At 37.8% G+C, this 21682-nt stretch overlaps 1 protein-coding gene across 1 annotated transcript in view; it reads right to left on the bottom strand.

Moving 5' to 3' along the window:
* The window catches only part of LOC104387745 (telomerase reverse transcriptase-like), a 28029-nt gene extending 6615 nt beyond the window's left edge, over positions 1-21414 (bottom strand). Inside the window, exons 1-10 of the mRNA XM_009996530.1 lie at positions 19476-21414; positions 16644-16839; positions 12034-12223; positions 9217-9399; positions 7580-7741; positions 7145-7240; positions 6223-6308; positions 3304-3417; positions 2536-2607; positions 607-792 (exon numbers count right to left, since the gene is read on the bottom strand). Coding sequence (XP_009994832.1) covers positions 607-792; positions 2536-2607; positions 3304-3417; positions 6223-6308; positions 7145-7240; positions 7580-7741; positions 9217-9399; positions 12034-12223; positions 16644-16839; positions 19476-21414 — 3224 coding nt within the window. The remainder of the gene's footprint in view (positions 1-606; positions 793-2535; positions 2608-3303; positions 3418-6222; positions 6309-7144; positions 7241-7579; positions 7742-9216; positions 9400-12033; positions 12224-16643; positions 16840-19475) is intronic.
* Between the last annotated feature and the right edge of the window lie 268 nt (positions 21415-21682).

Here is a 21682-nt window from a genome sequence, read left to right as displayed (position 1 = left end):
TCAGCAGGATATATTGTCCTGTCTTGAGTTTTATGCCACTTCAGACTGCTTTGTGTACATAGCCAAGGTTGCTTGTTCAAAGAGAGGTTACTTCTCCCTACACTACCACCTGAAATGTACCAGAGGGAACACCTCTGATGTTGAAAGGCTTACTAGTCACTCTAGTTCACACAAGATTAATCCCAAACTGTTGTTCATGTAATACTTACTGCTTCTTCTAGGCATTTAAAAAAACCCCAACAATTTTAGAATAAATGTGGTGATATCAGGTACAATACAGTGCATGACGGTGAAAAAATCCGAACTGATGTGATTGAATACACTTTCTCAGAACCATGTAGTTACCATATGGTATATGACTTCTGGTCACTAGCGACCTGTGCCACATTTGATGGTGTCAATGGTACATATATTCCATTGGGATGGAATGAAGAACACAGCAGGCTCCACAACAGAATAAGATGTTTAAATTACGGTAAAAGGAACAAAATTGTAAAATCTATTTTGCAGTTAATTTAACTACACTGTTCACAAGACACCCTTGTGCTTCTCACACTGTGTACCACATACTGTAAAGCTGACACTGGAGTACACAACTCTATTTACCTGGAGTAATCACAGTAAACCTCAAGTGTCTTCACATCTAATAATAAACCACACCACGGGATCAAACGACAATCTGGCAGCTGTTTAAATTTGGCACATCCTGGGATATCATCAACTGGAAAATTTACAACTGTCTTATGGGAGTTTATTAAAAAGCCATACTCAGGAATCCCTGTTGCCAGAGTCCTAAAACAGAGATAAACAGTTAGCCCAATTCCTCCCACAAAAGCAAACAAAAAACTCTACTATGCTGCAAGACACAAATGATCTTGGATAAAAGGAGAGAAACCAAAGAAAAAAGGGAACCCAGGTCAACTCTTCAGGTTAAGGAACACAACTAGAAACAAATAAAACTGAAGACATTAGGGGTAAATAAATACGTAAAATAAATAAGCTTAAAGGTATTAAGAGAATGGAGAAATACTTTTAAAAATCAATGCAACTTAAGAACTTAAGCCATTAAATGTTTCATACAAGCTGCATAAACCACATTCACAAAAACCACTTAGATCAAAATCACTGGAAAAAGAGAGATGAAGAGTTACTGGTTTTGAAAGTTAAGGAAAAGAAGGAGAATCCACATAACATGAACTTCATTTATAAGATGAAAAGTTTTGAACTTTCTCCACAAACTTCTCCCTAAAGATGTTTTCATTGCCAGAACGCCTGCTGATTACCTACTACACATTGGATCAGCAGTGCCACCTCATGGACAAGCAGCACTTTGTCTTACTTGGTGATGTATTAATGTGCAGGCTTCATCCTTTTAAAGAGTGAGAGGAAGAGATAGGGGATTAATAGAGGATTTATTCTGAGGAGACAGCATTATGACTATTAATTCACAACAAAAAGTTGCGAGCTGCCTCCTCAAAATAAATTTCTTGAGTCCCTTAGCTCTAATAGTACATTAAAAAAAAAGCTATTACTACTCTATTTGTGGCAGAGTTCATAGGATTCCCAAGAAGTTCTGTAAAACTTGCACAGAAGAGATTACTTGTCTGTAGAAAATCAACAAAGCTGGTGCAAGAAATTGATACAGAATAAAGATGCTGATAACTTCAAAGGACAGTATCTGCAATGCTACTGCAAGTGACATTATGCTGAAAAGATGTTACAGAGATTAATAACTTGAGACATCCCCAGCTACTTAGTTTGACTTATAATTTCCAGAACTTTAAATCTGCAAATCCCCATATATTTCTTTCCGTTCTGATAAGGAAATGAGGATAGATTAAGTCTTCAAAGTACACTATCCACAATTTATAACTCAAACCGTACCTAACGGATTTCCCCATCACCTCTCAGGTTCACAACAGAGCTGCATCTTGCAGACTACTGAAAAGCAGATGCTAAGTTTTTCTTCAGGTACTTTGAATCCTTAAAACTGTTTTTGGCATCAGCAGAACTCTTCTTGGATACTGACCTCTTTTGGGGTCCTTTTTTTTTTTTTTTTTTTTAAAGTAGCTTTGAAGCACTCTAAAGAAGCACTGTTTGAAAACTTCTGTGTGAGCTATGTGCTGCCATGCTATCAGTGTCTTCAAATAACCCAGAATATTGATGACCACTCTTTCCTCAGGAACAGAAGGTAGCTGCACACCTCCCAGTAAAAACATTTTAAGAATGTAACTGAGACATCTTAGAAAACTGAGGGAAATGGTCTTAAGAGACAACTGTCAGCTGCTTTGGTTAGTCTCCACTACTAATTGCTGCTAGAAGCTCCATCAAGGTCAGCAGTGAGGTTCCTAATGTAAGTCTCTGCAGGAATCCCCCACCATTTGAGCTGGAACAGATTTGTTAGCTGGCCAGAAAGAATGTAGCTATCAATCAGGATTCTTTCCAGGCACGTGCAACCATGTGTAAAGATGAACAAGAATGACCTAAGAGATGTTAATTCTTATTACTTTGAAGACTGTGTCTTTAGTAACATACCTGAGAAAAGTTCTTGCCTGAACTAAATGTGGTGTAACCAGCAAAAAGTCATCAATGAGACGTATTAGGACTCTGTAATCAAGAAGAAAACTGATGTTAGATTTTTTTATATGTAATCCTTTCAAATTTTTGTCACACTCTTCAGAGCAACAACATGGCTGTTTTAATTCTCAAGAAAGTAGTGGCCAATATGATCACCAAATCAAGTCTCATGAAGAAATTCTCAGTTCTGCCTCTTCCCTAAAGATAGCAAACACAAGAGGGGACAAACACATTAAAAAAATCTGCTGTGAAGCTATGACCTTGACAAAATGTGAAGATTTACAGATATTGGATTGGAAAGCCCTCACACAGAAGCCTGGAGTGACAGAAAGGCTGTACAAACACCCCATCTTGTTTGAGGAAAAAAATGACAAATTTAGTGGGAATGAGTGTGGGAGAACCATAAACTCTTACATGTACAAGAAAAACATCCCTAAATGCTGTGCTCTTTGTAAGAATACATCTGCCACCCACAGATCTGCAACAGCTTCTTTTCAATACTTTTCTTCCCAATCTTAGGACAAACAGAGAAACTTCCCCAGAAAACAACCATAGTGACACAGAAGTGACCTCTGTGTGCCCCATGCCTTTCTAACAGAGAGCTGGAAATCCTTGAAATTCAAAACTAAACTTCAGAGAAAATGTCACACACATACTATACTATATTATACATAAACACGTATTTTATGCATTACTATAACAGAGCACAGAACAAAGCATCCCTACCCATCCTGCTGTATTCCACAGAGTAATTTGTTTTCCATGTCTCCATAGCATAAACTGCAAAGTAAGGTTGACAAAATGGAGCCCTGTGGAATTCCACAGCACTGTAAGTAGTACCTAGTAAAACATATAAGAGGAAAAAAAAATTAAAACGTGCAACAAGAAGATTCCAATAGTCATTAAATGTTTACTTATTTTTTTCAAGTATAACATATATGTTTTAATAAGAAACATGCTGTAGGCTTGCTAGTTAGTCTTACTTAGATTTGTTCATTCTTTCCTCTAGGAAGCTGCATAATGTTCCAGGAATTTTAAGTCAAACAGTGAAAAAATCCCCATTAATACCAATATTCCTTCTTATTAAGAAACTCAGTTGACAACTGTCATTAAATGAAATAAATTTTATAACTGATCTCAAACCAGATTTCCTCCTTCCTCCTTCAACTGCAGAGCCACCCTTCATTTAAGCTCTGTAATTCTTCATGTTAGATCTAATATAGTTTCCAAACAACTGCTCTTGTGCAAGAAACAAAGCACACTGGACAAATCTTTCAAATTATAATTAATTTATTTTAAATTATTATCCAAATATCTCCTAGCAGGTGCCCACTAAAAATCCACAGGTTCAAGTTCATACTATATATCTATACCAGGAATCAAATTCAGGTGGATTTTGAGATGGAACAATTCCAACTTTTCTCAGAAACAGCACATATCTACATTAAATTAAAATATAAATAAATGTTCACATCAAATCTTGCTAAGTTGTCTGGAAAATAAACCAAAACAAACAAACTTCTTTCACAGCAACACAAGTCAGAATAAAGATGTTTAACTACTAATAATTTAAATTATTTATTTAAATTGAGCTGTTTTTTCCTCATTTACATTTGCACAGGATAATCTGGCCAAGGAAAATATATTCTTGGGGTTTTGTTTTGCTTTTCCACTAATAAATATTACTTTAATTTTAGGGAAATTTCTAATGGCTTAGCCCAGTAGAGGATGTGATTTGGTTTTATACATCCCCAGCTATACAGTAAATCACATTTATTTCCTCATTTAACTGCTCAGGCATGAAGCTATCTTACTTCTAATTAGGAAAAAAAACTATATCCTGTGAAAAGCTAACCCTTATTATCTGTAATTATACTCATCCCCCCACCCCTGCCCCTTGAAAAGTTCACTTAAGTTGCCAGTTGTCATATTGCAGATGAATATTTGTTTCTTATGGCTTCAAATAATAAATACAGACACAACCTGGAGGAGGTTCATTCATACTTCTCCTTTGTTATTACTTGTTTAAAGCTAGTAAAACTACACATAGTAATAGTAATGTATCACATCTAGATATGCTACTGAAGACAAGAGTTCCCCATCACCCTGTGGATTTTTTATGCTGGCAGCAATAGAATGAGTATGCCTCACAAAACCCAAGGTAATTATTTTCAGAACACTCCTTTGAAGTAGTGAGATATTATAATGTCCATTTTACTGTTACTACATGAACTGCTTAGTGAAACTGCAGAGAATGAAATCATGCAAGTGGACACCAGAGTTGCATACTACATTCTAGCAGTGATCTTACCTATGTTTTGAGTAATCTGCAATTTTTTATTGCAGTAAGTTTGTATTTTTGCAGACTTTAATAAATATATCACATTATTAAAAGGTTTCTTCTAAAACCCCAGCTCAGCAACCATCATTTTACTCAAAACATCAAGTGAATGCTGACTAACTGGGATGGCTTTTTGAGAACCATCAGTTAAAGAGTTTATTCATTTACTAAAATGCCTTGCAGGTTTGGGTTTGTTGTTTTGGGGTTTTTTTTTGTGTATTTTGGTAGGGTTTTTTTGTTGTTTGTTTCTTTGCTTTGTTTTGTTTTAACAAATGAGAACATGGTACTTAAAAAGGGCAAATTGATCCCAGGACAAACAGTATTTTTTACACCTAGCTGTGACTGAATTTAAAAAAGTGTGAAGGTGGCTTTGTCAGGGTGTGCTTTCTTTAAAAGCATTAAACTTTTATCAAACATACTGATGCCAGTCCTTGCTAATGGCATGCCACGTCAGCATTCTCATGATCCTGCCAAATGGACTGTAAGCATCAATGCCAGGAAAACCTATAAACAATCTTTCTTCTCTTTGCCTTCTTGAAAGCTTTTCTCTCCCTCTCCCAATCCTGTGAAATAAAGCACTCTAATACAAAGGTGTTTTCCAAAAGCAAGAAGCTATTAATCCTAATATACCTCACTGTGAATTGGCAATTAAAGATCATGTAAGTAGCTGCTAGACATGGTACACACATTTGCTACCTAGAGGCAAGATGTAAATATGAGATCAGCATTTCTGGCAACACAAAAAGCAATCTGCCTTTCTACCCTCTATAACATCTGATTCCTAGTTTTAAGAGTTGACAATTAATTTTAATCCCTATTGTTACTGCCTTTTATTTTTATTGCATTTTGCCAAATAGCAGGGCCATGCAGAAAAGGTTTAATTTTGACTACAGGGAAATTACTAACAAGGCTTTTGCATGATTGCTTGGATGTTACCTTGCTTTTTCCTCCACTATGGAGTCCAACATTTTAAATACTTCTCTTTTGAACTACATTTGCAGTTTTACATGAAGAAGATTACACATTTTAGAATAGTGCATTCTGTATATAGTTAACATCATCCAGGTAGGAAAGATTAATTTTATTTAAATCCAGACTTGATTCTAAACTCTTAATGCTTTTATGAAGCTTAAATTCATAAACAGATTTCAAATTACATGAAATAAAAGATCTTTAAAAGATAGCTATCAAAAATCCCGACATAATTAAAAGTATTCTGCTTAACAGAAACAAACAAACAAACAAAAAAACAACCAGCAAAACCCAAACACACCATACAAAGAAAGACTAATTTCTTTTTTTACCTGCTCCCAATCTCCAGGATGTTGTGATGTATCATTTGAAGAAAAAAATTAAACAGGCTGGAACTTGTCTCATTAAAAGTTAAGCTCTAGAAATGGGACAAAATAAAACACAATTTGTACTTTAGAAATCTACTGGAACTAAAAATGTAGTATTAAGAAACTGATTATATCATCTACTTCTATGTCTTTCCCTGTCATGCTCCTTGCACAGAAGCCTTGAGAACAAACATCTGGACTTAATACAGGTTCTTGTAACACAGCATCAGCTAGAGCAAATTTAAAATATGTTTAATTTAACAGTAGTTTTATTCACTGAAAATGAGAAATCATTTTAAATCAAAAATATAGGAGCTGATCTTGATTTTTGCTGCATTTTAGCTCTGCTAAAGAAGAGTACATTCCTATCAACCTAGGCAGGTAATAATTAAAATGAGTTTTTTTGGGTTTGTTTTTGTTTGTTTGTTTTTTCCAAAGTCAGCTTTCTATTCTGTGTAGTTTGCTATGCAAGATGTGACATCTATTTCCTTAGCTACTTTGCTTAAGATACATTTTGCTCATTCTTACTTCTGTAGGTTTTGGAGATAGCAAGTTTGAAACCCTTCTTTATTAGATAATTTCTCACTTGAGAACTGTTGCAACAAACAACAGCATTAGGAAAGGAAATTAAAGTTTGAGACAACAATTAGAAAATCTGGGAAAAGTCTAGAAGGACATTTTGTTCCTGCTGAATTTCTTCCACTGAACAGTGAGAATTTTTTATAAACATAAAAAAGGAGATGACAAAAATCTTTCTCTGGAAGGTTCTGGCTAACTACAAGAGAGGTGATGTCACCACATACGTACATTTAGTTAAAAATCCTAATCTTTCTCCAATTCTTCTGTAGTTTTCGTTTCAGTCGAAAAGAAGCCTCCCAGTATTTACCTGTTCAACTATGATTGCATTTTGCAATGACTCAGTCTCGTGAAGGTGGGACACAAACTGCTTCATGTCTGGCTTAAAATCCTTGAAAGTAGAAACCTGTATATTAAGTGTAAAGAAACAAATGACAAAAGAAACAGAATATTCACTACTAGACTCTTTTATTCAGTGAAGGTCCAACAATTCTACCTTTGTTAAAATGAAGTATCTCCCTCACATTTCTCTATTGCCACAACACATTTATCTTTAGTCTTACTAATGTTGATTAAACAGTGCAAAAAGCAGCTTTGCTGCCACTGGAAAATACCCAATACTATTAAAAGAGTTCAGAAAGTAACTGCCTAATTCAAATCGTGACTAAAAAAATGCTGTTAACAAAATATCCCTTAGACCAAAGTATATCTACATCAGCAAACAGAAGAAATCAGCAAGTCATACATGTCTCCTATAGAACCTTCTGGCTTTTCCACTTCTGGTAATCATAATCACAGCATAGCGCCGTATGCAGTAGACAGTTCTTTTCTCAGGGTTTAAGATCCGTGAAATCACTTCCACAAGTTTATTGTGAGGAATGGTATCATAAGCCCTGGACACATCTGCCTGAAATAGAAGAAATATCTTACATCATGTATTAATCAGAATCACTGTAAACATCATGGCACTATGAAAACGTTCTGTGGCAGTATGTAAACAAGGCTGAAGGATCAACTACATAGGAATGAAACTACTGCAGACCAAATTTGTAACAAAACAAAAGCTCACCGCTTATCTGCAAAACCTCTCTCATTCATCAACGAGTCTTCCCTTACAAGGGATAACCAAACCCTTGGTTTTAGCATAAGTCTTGTTATTAACAGAAGATGATACCAAATGCAAGCTTAAATCTAATACCGAACCTTCAATCATTTAACTAAAGTTTGCTGCTGACATTTTCATACGTTTATTATTTTAAGTAACCTTCCTCTTCATAAGACCATGGAAGTGGCATTTTAGGCTTCTGGAAAGGGGCAAACGCAAAAGGTTTTGGTTTTTTTTCCTAAACCTCATATTGCAATTTTAACTGCTTTTACTTGTCATAGTCAAAATCCAAAACCTGAAGAAACAACAGTCTTAGGAGAACAATGTCAACTGCATTATTCTTTGGCTTGACATACAACAGCACAGTAGATAAGCCTCACTATAATATATATATAATTATTATTTACATAAATCTGTATAAATTGCCCCAATTAGAATAACAGAATCATAGGATGCCAGGTTGGAAGGGACCTCAAGGATAATCTGGTCCAACCTTTCTAGGTAATACTGTAGTCTATATGAGGTGGCTCAGAACCCTGTCAAGCTGAAAATTAAAACTGTCCAGTGTGTGGGAATCTACCACTTCCTTTGGGAGACTATTCCAATGTTTGACTGGCTTCATGGTGAAAAATTTACCTCTTGTGTCCAGTTGGACAACTCAAAGCTACTAATTGAGCTCAAACACAAGATATATGCTGGACAACCCTGAAAAGCAGAAGCGTTTAGAAGAACTACATTCAAGTAGTGGGATATGACAAACACTCATTTTTTTCAAGTGGGAAAAGAAAGTTTTGGAGAGACACTACAGTTCAAGTTTTCATTTTCAACAGATTCTCATGATACTGAGACAAAAGAGACCTATTTTTAAAAAGATGCTGAATTGATCCAAATATGCTTAGCAAGTTTTTCCTAGTTTTCCTGTTGACAATGACCCTAAAAGCATACCTGATTTTATATTTCTTGTTCCATTTTTATACCCAAAAAATGAAACTGCAAAAATCCAGTGCATGTGCAGAAATAAGATCTTCTACATTGCAGAAAGACAGACAGAAAACTATCCAAGTAAAGGAAGAGCTACTGCATGGACAGACCCCCTCAAAAATCCACCCAACCCCCTGCTACCAAAAAAACAATCAGAGTCTGTGTTAGGTATGCAGAAAAGTTTATTTTGAAAAAGCAATAATTATGCACTTAGATCACAGCTATTACAGCTATAAAAGTACCTGCACTAGCCAACTTTGAAAAGTTAGTTTGAATATGTAAATAAAAAGACGTACCTTTACAAAGTAGAAATGAGGAATTTCACTGCCTGATTCAAGGACCTTTGTAACAAACTTCTTCCATGCCTTGTAGATATCATCCTTCCCAAACACTGAAGAGCCAATAAAACTGGTGTTTATAGTTCGTTCATAATTTAACACACTGAATAGATTTTTTAGTCTAGTGTTGTAATGATGCATCTAAAAAGAGAACAAAGAGAATCATCTTAAATTATGCTGAAACATTCAATTGTGCAATACAAATTTCACATAAAATTAAATGTGAGATTAATTTTGTTTACTGTGTTGTTTTGCTCACCTGCAGCTTTCAGAAAGCTGGAACACATAGCTGCAGTAACCATTGGAACTTACAAAACAGACTCAAAGATTTATTTATTTTTGGTACATTTAAATCCTATGGACATTTTCCTTTTTTTCTGTACTTGACTCTTGGAAATAAAGGTGTAATAATTGAAGAGATAAATAGATGGACTCTGGCAAATAAAACCAAAACCAACTGGAAGGTAACTTCTTAATATCATTCATTCTCACTGCCAGTGCTTATCACTGCAACAAAACCAGCAAAAAGAATATGTGTCCTGAGACTTTAGGCTTGCTCCAGCTGCACCATCAGTTCAGCCTCTGGAGGTACTTCACTCTCAGCAATGAGAATAGTAAAATATACCAGAGTGGCTGTGAACTTATGCAGGCTGATTAGTTCTGTAAACACCCTAAGGAAAAAAAAAATATTGACAGATCCGGCAATAGAAGAATGTTGAATGGGCAGAAAGGAAATAAACGAACTACACAGGCAGCATACTTGGGAAACAGTTCAGAACTTCAGAGAAACCCTCCGAAATGTATACAAGGAACATAAGAGGTTCCTTACTCTCAACAGTAGTATTGTGATAAACTGAAACTACTAATTTTGGAAGCATTCCAATTCATCTGAAAACATTTATTTTGGCACTGAAAAAGTAAATAACAGGTTTCAGTGAAGAGCTGGCCAAAACAAAGCACACCAAAAACATTTAGTGTATTACTGCCACTGCCTTTAGAACAACTTGACCCAACTTCACTGTTTTACATCGGGTAAGTAATCATGTGCATTCATTCAGGGATGATTGCAAAATGTTTCTGACCAGTTTATAAATAAAGATCTCTGAAAATTAAGACGCTTTCCTGAACTACTGCAGTGGTACCTTTTCTGTTACATGCCAAGTATCTTAAGAAGAACAGTCAAAAGGGGATAGATGTAGCTAAAAGGCAAATAGAAGCACCAAGATCAAAGTAATTATCAGCAGAAAAATTCCTCCTTTCCTTCTTAATGAGGCTACCCCAGGATGGTTGCTTTTTCAAAAAAACCCACAGCTTCTGTTACCATGACAGAAACAAACTGAGTAGCCATGCCAGATTTGAAAAAAATAAAAAAAGACCACAACATTTCTTTAAGGTTGGAAGCACTGAATTCATTAATAAGATGATCATTCTGCACTAGACACTTTTCTCTGTCTCAGGCTACTACCTGAGAAGAGAGGTAACACTACCACTACCTTCTCTTTCATGGATTTATGAAAATCATTAGCTATGCTTCGTGATTAGTTCAGACAGACGAGGTCTGTCCAACAGCTGAAGACCTTAGTGTCCTCAGTTGCTTGTCAGCACTATCCAACAGGAGTCTACAGCTTGCACTTTACAGCAGATATAGATACATCCTCTCAGCTCCAGTGCAGCCAGGTTAGCTCAAACCACTTGACCAGCTACCAAGGCTGACCTGAACCTTCATCTTGTGCAGTATCTTCATGTCCTCCTTTATGCCAGATCTGCTACAGGAGCAATAGCACCTTAGAAAGCACTGCAGTTATTTCCAGACTACCTGTGTGCATACTCTCAAATAACTGACAATTACTCTCTGTTATTGTCAAAGAAAGACTATGAAGAAGTGACACTTCAGAACAGCTTTTAGTTGATGCCCTATAAATCTGGTCTGGGATCACAAACTGAACAGTAAGTACTAAGAAGCCATTGACCTCTCACCCATTTGGAGAATATTTAGTCTTGTGCACTGAACGGGACTCAGCCTGAAGGAAAAACAACTACTGCAGTCATGCAAGATAGTGAAACTGGGTTCCCACTATGTCCTGTGGTTAACTGGCCTGTTAAGTAGATTATTCTATGAATCGCGTGTTCTGTCTCTGTTCCCACGCTGCAGTAATTCCCAGCTTCCTTCCTATCCCCCTAATATGCTTTATCCAGCTTCCTCACCCTTCTTTGATCTTCTTCTGTAACACACCCAATTCACCACTGTTCAGCCCCCTGGTTGAGCTGGCACCACAGCCAGCCAGGTGACCCCAACATGCAAAATCAGTATTCAGGTAAATCCCAACAGGCCGGGGTCATCCATCCTTCACCCTCTCGTGTCCCAAACTAATATGACGTGGTAGTTCAGAATATTGAATATCTTTGAGATTTCCCTTCTGCTACTGCCATAGGTGGCCAATGCTTACCACAACCAGACACAGTTAGCAAGCCTCCAGGAAAGGGATGGAAAGAGAGGAGAAAGAAAACATGATTACCTGGCCATGGCATTCTGTCAGAGTCATTTCCTTAAGACAGGCATGCTAATAGAAGGATGTGATTCTGAATTTTGAGGCTAATGGCAACTACACACCGGGAAGGGAGAAACCAAGTTGCAACAGGAAGACACATTCAGTAATTCTGATGTTAATGTTCCAGTTTATGATGCTAAAACTAGTTTTATAGAAACTAAAAACTTCACTCACTTTATTAGCTACTTAGGGGAAACCCACAAAAAACAATAAAGAAAATAAAAACCTTCTTTTCTCTGCTTTCCTTGCTGAATGCTCGTGCTTCAACAACACCGCTCACTTTTACTATGGGTCTTAACCCATTCATCTTAGGAATGAACCGGAGCTTTGATGCCATAGGAACGTATTTTTTCTGATGGACAGCTTCAATCTCTTCTGAAGATAAAGCACGTAGATGTACTTTGGCAAAATGGTTTCTAAAATACAAATACACATTTAGCATAAGCAACAGGAAAGCAAGCAAGTTAAAACATTTATTCCCTACATAAATGATGCCAAAGATATTACTAGTAAGACAGTTACACAAATACTGACCTCTGCAGAAAGTAACATGAAAATCTGAATTCCAGAACCATTTCTCTTTATCTTACTGACAATGTAATACAATAGTAAGAGTATACATTTCTGCTTGATGCAAATTAAGATAATTTTAAAAAATAACCTTAATTTACACAAATGAAAATTTAAGCACAGATTGGCCAAGTACATTTGAGCATGAGGAAATATTTTTATGCAAGACAACCAGAAGCTGGATATTTCTCATGGCTTCAGAAGCTTGAAAAACATTAACAAAGTAGAATAAATGTTTTGAAAACTATGTTAAGAAAGATCCAGGGAAGGACTTACACACTGTAACAGGCTATCCTACTCCCAACATTTAGGAAACTTACTAAAAGTTAAGAAAGAAATTAGATATTAGGATACATATACAATATATGAATGCATCTAGGTATCCAATAACAATTGTAAAGAATATCAGAGCTGAGCAGGCATCATAAAGCAAACAGCAGAGAAAATAAAGAGCATACGTGTGCCCAACATTTAGGAAACTTACTAAAAGTTAAGAAAGAAATTAGATATTAGGATACATATACAATATGAATGCATCTAGGTATCCAGTAACAATTGTAAAGAACCTATCAGCTGAGCAGGCATCAGCTAAAGCAAACAGCAGAAAATAAAGAGAATGGAAAGCTGCCAAGTCACAGATTCTAAGCTGTCTAAATCCATTTTACCAGGAAAAGTATTTTGCCCTCAGACATCTCCTTCAGGATTTACAGGTCATTTGTAGCTTATCCAAATCAATACTAACCCATGCAACAAGGCATGAAAAGAAGGTGGTGCAAAAGCCCGTTCTTTTCCTGAAGATCGTATTGTTACAATGGTCTCCTTGCAATGTAAAAGACCTAGATAAATCTACCACCTGCATTGTTTCAGAAGGACAAAATATGCTATTCCAAAAAGCCCCAGAGCCTAGTGGTCAGGATACTCTCCTGGGAAGTGAAGCAAGACAATTCAAATCTCTAAATTTGCATGCAGCTTTTCTCAACCCACATCAATCTAAAGGCTGGCTTAACAAAAAGAGGCCACACAGTCAGAAAAGACAGTGGATGGTTTGTGGAAACCTGTTAAGTGTGCTCTAACAGACACCTGAGAAACCAAGCATGCAGGTAACAGAGGCAAACAAATACTTCTATATGCCAACACAACTCCTATATAGGCTAATAATCCAGCTGCTTGGGACTGTCAGCATCTGAGTGTTATGCTACATGACACCTAGAAGGTAGGCGGAATCCTGGGCCAGCAAGTTGAGCTATTACTAAGCAAGTGTTTTGAGGATTTATCTTCAAACTTTGAAATTAAATTCCTAGTACGGATGTAGCCCAAAGTAAAGCAGAAGGGACAGAAGATCACTTTTCCAGAGCTAGAGATTACTATTATTTGTTATGACTTAAATTATTTCCAGAACTTACAAAACTTCATCATGTACTAGAGTATTAAGTAGATCACTAAAGTAAAGCAAAGAACTCCAGATCAACAGAAACAACTGAATGACAAAATTTCCATTGCTTTGTTACTCACATGTAAGACTGAGAAAAAAAAAAAAAAAAGCAAACCACAAACCAATCACTATATAAAAAATGATACTTAATCTGAAAGTGAAAACAAAGGACAGTTACTGGCAGATCTTCATCATTACTGCCTCTGCTTTGCCTGCAGTGACATTCATTGCTTATTTCATGGCATTTATAGCAGCACTAATGATTCTGAACATGCAGTAACCTAGCAGCCACTGAACCACCCTACTATCATTTGTACGCTCATGGCACTGCAATGCTCTGGAAGAAGTTGGATGGTTCTGCTGTCTTTTGACACCCAGCCACAATCCAAAGGGGGAAGATTCAGAATTTCTGCAGAATTTTTAATCCACAGCAGCTACTATGTGCCAAGGGGCAGGGAGGGTGTGGTCCTTACAAAACAGATGTTGTCATCGTGACATTGGGTACATTATTTTTAAAACATAACTTTGCAATCTGTGGGTCACCTAACTTGAACCAACTGCATCATTAAATACTGGAGGATTTTTTTAATACAGATTAAGTACTATTTTGAATTTGGGGTATGAGGTTTCAAAAATGAATGGAAAGATGTTTGTGTGCAAGAAGTTCAGAATACTCTTAACCTCCATCCATACTGCAAGACAAATATAGGTTTAGGGAGGTCCCTTCCCTAAACCCTGGTCTGTACCTTTGTGTGAGATTCTGCACAGCAAAATCTTATTCATGCAGACAGCCCTTCAGGACGGGGATTTACTTCCTAATGATGATGCAGTGCAAGGCAAGTTAATGAGTAAGGTCTAGATCCACTCAGTCCAGTCTGTCTCATCCATCCTCTTCATCCCAAAGGAGGATGCAAAACAACTGGAAAGGCACCAGCAGCTACGCTTGGCTGTGAATGCCTTCCTGCAAGCCAGCTCAGAGCAATCGTCACAAGCAGCTCCAGAGGAAAAGAGGAAGAACCAGGACAGCGACAGGAAAGCCATTAAGGCAACAACTGAGGCCACCAGATACTCTTCCTCCAGGGAAGATTAAAGCAACTCAAAGCCTTTGATAACGATTCACCAACAGGGATTGAAAACAACACCTAAGAGGGGATGGTGCCTGGAGAGGCTTGTGATGGCCAAGGAAGCACAGGAAGGTCTAAACAGCTGTTACCTCCAAAACCCAGTTTCTCCTCCCACGTGAAGTGGGCAGCTTGCCAGCTGTATGAATACAATAAGGTGGATTAGTAGGAGACCTCACATTGCATAGCACACTCATAAAAGCAAAAGGCTCAAAGTCCTAGCCTTATGAGTGAGAGTGAAGTGCAGCTACTGGGGACAGATTCAAAGTCCATGCAGCTATTTATTGTGCAGCCAACAGCAGACACCCTGTCCCTAGAGCACACCTCTGGCAAGCACACAGCAGTACTTCCTTGGGATGCTTTCCCAGCTTCCAGTAAGCTACAGCTCAGGGACATCCTGAGCCAAAGGCAAGAAAGGGCTTCCCTGCACAGGGGGGAAATATGTGGGGAGGAAATCTGAAGAAACACGATCAGCCCAAATTAGGGTTCAGAGCACCCTGTCCTTATACACTGGGATTTTCTGGGAAACTGGGAATAGGGAGAAAAAGGCTAAAACAAAAAGTATCTCTGTGTGTTTTTTTAATCACATACCCTACTAAAGGCAACATTATATCTAATATGTAAAAGCTAGTATTCGATGCTAATTTATGCCTTTGAAGTACACAAAAACTACATAAAACACTAATTACAACACTAAGGCTGTTAGTTTGAAGACAAGACAGAGTATGTGGGACTGAAAATTACATTCTACTACTACTGTTTAAACTGCATATTCTGTTCTACAACTGCAAACAAGATAGAAGCCTCATTAAGTGCAAAGACACATGCAGAGGAGCTGCACTGGAGATACCAATGTTGAAATCAGGAAGCAGCAGGGCAGGAGGGGAAAAAAATCACACATATGACATTGTAGACCAGCAGACCAATGTGAAAGCCAAAGTTTCACCATATTAAAAACGCCATTGAAACACAAGGCATGAAGTATACTCACTTTGCACAGTTCCAAAGCTCTTTGACACCCCGCAACAATTTATAATGAAAACCAAAAGATGTGAAATACGGAGATGTGTGCACAAAACTGTTCACTAAAATTGCCTTCAGATAATTCCTATTTTGTCACTTAATTGCTTAAAATTTGATCTTAAAAAATGTCCTAACTTACATACATACATTCATTTTAAAGACCAAAAAAGCAATACGAACTCTACAGCCACACTAAAAAACAAGCTGCAGCTTTTAAATCTCCCAACCTTAAAAAAAACACAAACCCAAACAATTTAGGAATACATATTACAGCATTTAACAGGTTTGTTTTGTTTCGTTGTTGTGGGTTTTTTTTAAATTTAAGCAGTTGAAGCAAATTGAGCATTTTTACCTTAACCTTCCCAAGGTTACTTTGGGATTCTGTCAGTATGCTTTATTCGTTGTTAAAAGGTATAAAAAACTGACTTATCAAAATAAAACCCTCTTCACAATGGATTTTATTATTGCAAAAGTTTATCTTCTGCCAAAGAATTCTAAATTGGAATCAGTTTTCTCATACAAAATACTCCTGAACTTAAAAGCTGTGCACACTACAATCACAGGTTTCTTTTGAGAAATTAAGCAAATAAAAGGAGGATAAAGGGGCAACGTAGGAAGGCAGAATTACAACTTTAAAAAACATGAATTTCCACACATTCCATTAATGTTTGGTTAGTTTTCTAACGTTACCTAATTCCAATGTTCTGTAACTTGCACCAGACAAACTTTCGGTAGTAGAAAAGCGTGTTTTTCTGGAACTTGGTCTCGGTGACATAAAAAAAAGATCTGAGCAACGTAACAACATAGGTATCCATCAGCCAGTACAGGAATTTAGCCAAAAGTTCTTCACGGAAACAATGTTCAAAGGCAGGAACAAAGTGATCACCTTCAACAAACAATTCAAAGGTAGTTATAGGAAATATCAACTATTGGCATTAGTAAAGACACAGAACATACAAACAAAAAAACCCACACACAACACTTTTTTCAGCTTGAGGTTAGTGGAAAGAAAAAAAGATAATACAAACAATTGCGCAGATGCTGCTCCACATTTTCACTGGCATTAAATAACTTAACTGACCCAAGCTTAAGGTACAAGCATACAAAATAATTTGCAGTGACAAACTGACATGCAGGATATGAATACATGCCATTAGTAGCCCAAAGACCTAATTTATTCCCTCAACATTGACTGTGCAAGATCTTTCATGCACAATGGCAAGATAATTGTGAAGGGAAAGGTAAACTGGAAATAGTCTACTATAAATGTTTTGGTTTTTTGTTGTTTTTTTGTTCTGTTTTAAAGAAATAAAACAGTATACTGTAAAAATAAACTGGGCTGAGTTGGGGATGAGAACGGTACTCAGATTTCTCAATTATGTGAAAAATAATTTCAGGGTTAAGCTTTACTTCAGACATCCTATATAAAACGTAATGCTGCAGTCAAAAAAACAACAACAAAACAACACCCTAAGTCCATCAGCACTTAAAGTATTTAGATGGCACAAAAATTACAAACATGAAACACTCCTTGCTACTGTCAAATTTAAGGCCACATAGATTTGTAGCGATGTCTAAATGCAGCTGAATAGAAAGTAAATCTGTACTACAATACTGATTTTTTTACAACTTCCACTATTTTTTCCTCATTAAATCTAGGAGTAGAATTTAGCAAAATACAACAGGATAATTTCAAGAAATTATACAGAAATATTAACTCAGCTGCATAGCACAAATCGTTATTATGGCACAAAGGTGTTAAAACCAGCTTAATTTCAACACAACAGAGCTGAGGCTTACAACTGAAACTTATAAAATGGAAATGAATTTGCACTTCTCTGGAACTTCAAGTGCGCTAAAGAGGTATTTTCATGCATTTACAGCACCTAAGAAAAGACTAACATAAAGAGATAAAACTGTTCATTTCCACAGAAGCCAGGTAACATCAGTGAAAAAATCCAGCGATTGGTGGAAAATTCTCTAACTGAAGAGTTGCAATATGCAGTTCTAAAGCACAAATTAAATCAGGATGTTGTTAAATCACTGTGCTGGAACTGTATTATTTGTTTTCCGAGTTCCTGACCACAGATGTAAATTATGACTACAGTTCAGGGAACTGACAAGAAAAATCACTCCTACTTTAGGAGAAGAAAAACCAACCCACCTACAGTGCAGCAAAGCAATTAAATGTGTGTTTAAACTTGTTTAATGAAAATTAAAATCAAACCTATGAGTTGTTTTCCCTGGAATAAGGCCAGAGCATAAAAGGGTATTACTTTTCTTCAAGACAATATGTTCCAGTTACTGTGGACCAAACATATATTCTTCAATGAAAATGTTTAAATATTTAACTCCTCAGCATTCTGGAAACCATGGTTTTGAGACACCATTTCTGAATAAAGAATCAATATATTTGCTGGAATTAGCAGTTTATTATGGAAGTGTAACCTACTCTTATTTTAGACATCAGTTCTCAGACATCAGACTTTCTACTTCCCTCCTACAACACAAAGAACCTGTAGTAATTTCAGAGCCTTATCAAACCTTTTAAAAAGAAATATCCTTTTCAGTTCACACTGCTGTAGGATCCTAGTACATCCCCAGGTAAGAATAAATACCACAAACACACCAACTAAGGAAGTGCAATCCACTTTGTACAGATGCAGAATGAAGCACAGGAAAACGTCAACATGCTTTACATACTACGGTGATCAGCCAAAGCCCCAGAGCTTAAGATTTAAGTCATAGGATGATGTCTGAAGACACACTTCAAAAAGGAAGCAAGATTTACGTGTCATCACCTGAAAAGAGGACTAGACAGAAAGGATTTGTACAGAATTGGAAGCAATAGGCTGATGCCCTCACATCAGCTTTCAGCCAGCGACCACATGGCCTGACAACCTCTACACCACCAACTACCCAGCTTGAAGTACTGCTCTGTAAGGGTGTCTTGCTCCTAGAGAAGGGCTCTAGAAAGGTGACAGATGGTGGGCAACCCCTGCGTTGCATGGGCCCCACACTCAAGTGTGAGAGGGGAACATGCTGTATAGGATGAAGGTTTATTCCCACAGCTGAGGAACACATGCCACTACAAAGTCTTTTAATCTGCCTTTAGTTCTTTCTGAAGGCTTACAGTAGCCAACAGGCAGACTGCATTTGTTCCTTAGCTGCTTAGGACACACTTCAATTCATTTTCAGAGTTACTGCAATTGGGAATTGCAGGGAATGGAAAGGAAAGTTTTGTTGAAAGACTCAGGTTCTGAACTTGTGTTTATGAAAATGTCATCCTATGAAACACAAAAAAAAGTATGAAGGAAAACAACAATTTAAGTTTTAGAAGGAAGACAGGCTGAACTGTTCTTCCACCATCAGTTACAAACACTACCAGGTTTGCTCTCGGCTACGGTTATTACCAATAAACCAAACAACCCCGAACCCAGATTCAATACCCTCGCCTTCCCACCATAAACATGAACCCCACTCATCTGACACCCCCACTGCTTAGCTCTTTAACAGAAGTACCTTTCACTAGACGAAGCCACATGCAGTCATTCACTCTCATCTTCCACATCAACTCCCGCAAGGAAAGTTTACCAAACTTCCCCATGGAAATGAACCCTTTCACATTTTTTAAGAAGCGGCACTTGTTATGGTTTGAACCCCAGAGTTCAGCGGGGATGACCCGCTCCAGGCACTCCCTCACAAAGATGTACACCTGCCAGTGGCTGCTGTGCTGCTTGAGGAGCTCCCTGAGGGCTGAATCACACGCCTCTCCCGGGTTTTGCTCCTTACTCTGCGGCTTCTCAAGCACACATCTTGCAAAAGGCGCGCCTGAGTTGGCTGGCAGGTCAGTGTGACCAGATTCACATCTGCTGCTTGTCACACACTCAGTATGCTGCTTCCCAAACTGTTCTGCTTGCTTGTGAATCTCTGCTGCCCCAGGCAAGGCTGCCTGAGAAGGCAGCTCAGTTTTTCTCGCACTGGTTTCAGATATCCAGACAGGGCAATTTTTTTTCAAGATAACTAAGTAAGGGCACTTTCCATGGTTCTTTAACAGTTTCTGAAATGTGTGTCTCATTTGCCAGTAGCGTTTGGGCAACCTCTTCTTTCTCCATTTGTGATGTGGCAGGCTTTTGTTGTGCTTTTGCTCCAACGGATTTTGGCTTAAGAATATAGTTTCTATAAGCCGTCGTCCCCCTGCCTGACAGCCCTGCAAGCGATTCAACAAAAAGGATTTAGGAAAACATTCTTTGAAACTCCTGCGAGAATAGAGAAGCAGCCTCCTGTTAACATAAACTGCAGAGCGCAGGAGCGCATTTGGTAACTTCTTTGCCAAGTGAGCTAAGGGACCTTCCCGCCTTCTGCCTTTTGAAGAAATACCCTCCGTGGGTTTGATTTGTACAGAATCCAACTGAGATTTACACATACGCATCTCTACTCCTTGCCTATGGGGCTCTGCTTGCACTGCAGTGCTGGACTTTGAAGGTTTCTTACTCTGAACTCGTTGCAGAAAAGAGCTCTCACCTGCCACAAAGTTCTTCCCATCATGAGTTTTATGAACTAAAGGACCAGACATATCACAGTTACTCATTTGAGAAATGTGGTTTTTTTTAATGAGGCTTACAGAATGTGATGCTACATACCCAGTTCTGTATCTCTCAGAATTACTTTGGTTTACCTCAGGAGTGAGATTACAAGCCTTTTCCACTCTCTCCTTCTCTGCTACGTTCACTCTCTTAGCTGGAATTTCAGGTTGTTCCCTATCAAGCTTCCTTTTCAAAGATGGTGCCGTAGCTGACAAACATAAACTGGAGCTACTCTGTTTTTCCTGATGTTCAGTAACCACTCTGATCTGTTTGCTTGCTTTAGAAACAGCTTTTGCAGAACACTGGTCACTGGACACTAAGCTTTGTATCTTGTTATTTTTTTTATTTCTCATTCTGGAGACATTAGCTTCAGGTCTTTGTCTGCATTTCCACCAATGAGACTTTGAAAGATACCATCTGTGAAACATCAGCCTTCTTTGCATATAGGCAAGCAAACTACTACATCTATGCTTTGAAAACCTTTGTTTAACAAACCCTGGGGATGAGTCTACATTATGTGAAATAAGTTCATAAACTGGTTGCCCACAAACTTGGTAACAATTACTAGGGGGAACCAGCATGAAGATTGCACAGTGTTCCAATAAATACATCATCACATCATCCCCTATCCTGCTCAGCAGAGTTTCCCAGAGGCCGCTGATGCGAATAGTTTCTGTTGCAGTATTGGGCAGGTAGCTGTATATACTCGAATACGGCATGATCTGGAAATTGGAACTGTTTTCGTCCAGTAAGGAGTATCCATATGCGAGGACATTCTTCTTCCTTTTATCACACAGTCTCTGAACGACTCTTGTGACGACTTCGTTCTGGCTAGATAACTGAAGAAATAAAGAAAAGAGAAAATTAGCTTTCATCACTCACCCTTCCATAGACTACAACACACGCTTTAAATACACAGCCCTGCAAGACACACCACCCCAGACATCAGCTTTCGCTCAAACCCCTTCGCAGCAATGATTCCCAAGTGCCATCCCCCAAAAAGAAAGATTCCCACGGGTACCACAGGACGCTCACGCACAGCAACGTGGGCCTACGACTTTAAGGAAGCCTTTTTAAGGCCTGCCGTTTTGATCCCGGTTCCCATGCCCAGGAAACACCCCGCACTGCTCCCCTCTCTCAGCA

The sequence above is a fragment of the Chaetura pelagica genome, unplaced genomic scaffold (genome assembly GCF_000747805.2).
Source record: "Chaetura pelagica isolate M959 unplaced genomic scaffold, ChaPel_1.0 scaffold82, whole genome shotgun sequence".
NCBI classification, from domain to species: domain Eukaryota; kingdom Metazoa; phylum Chordata; class Aves; order Apodiformes; family Apodidae; genus Chaetura; species Chaetura pelagica.
This window is presented reverse-complemented; position numbering and strand designations above follow the sequence as displayed.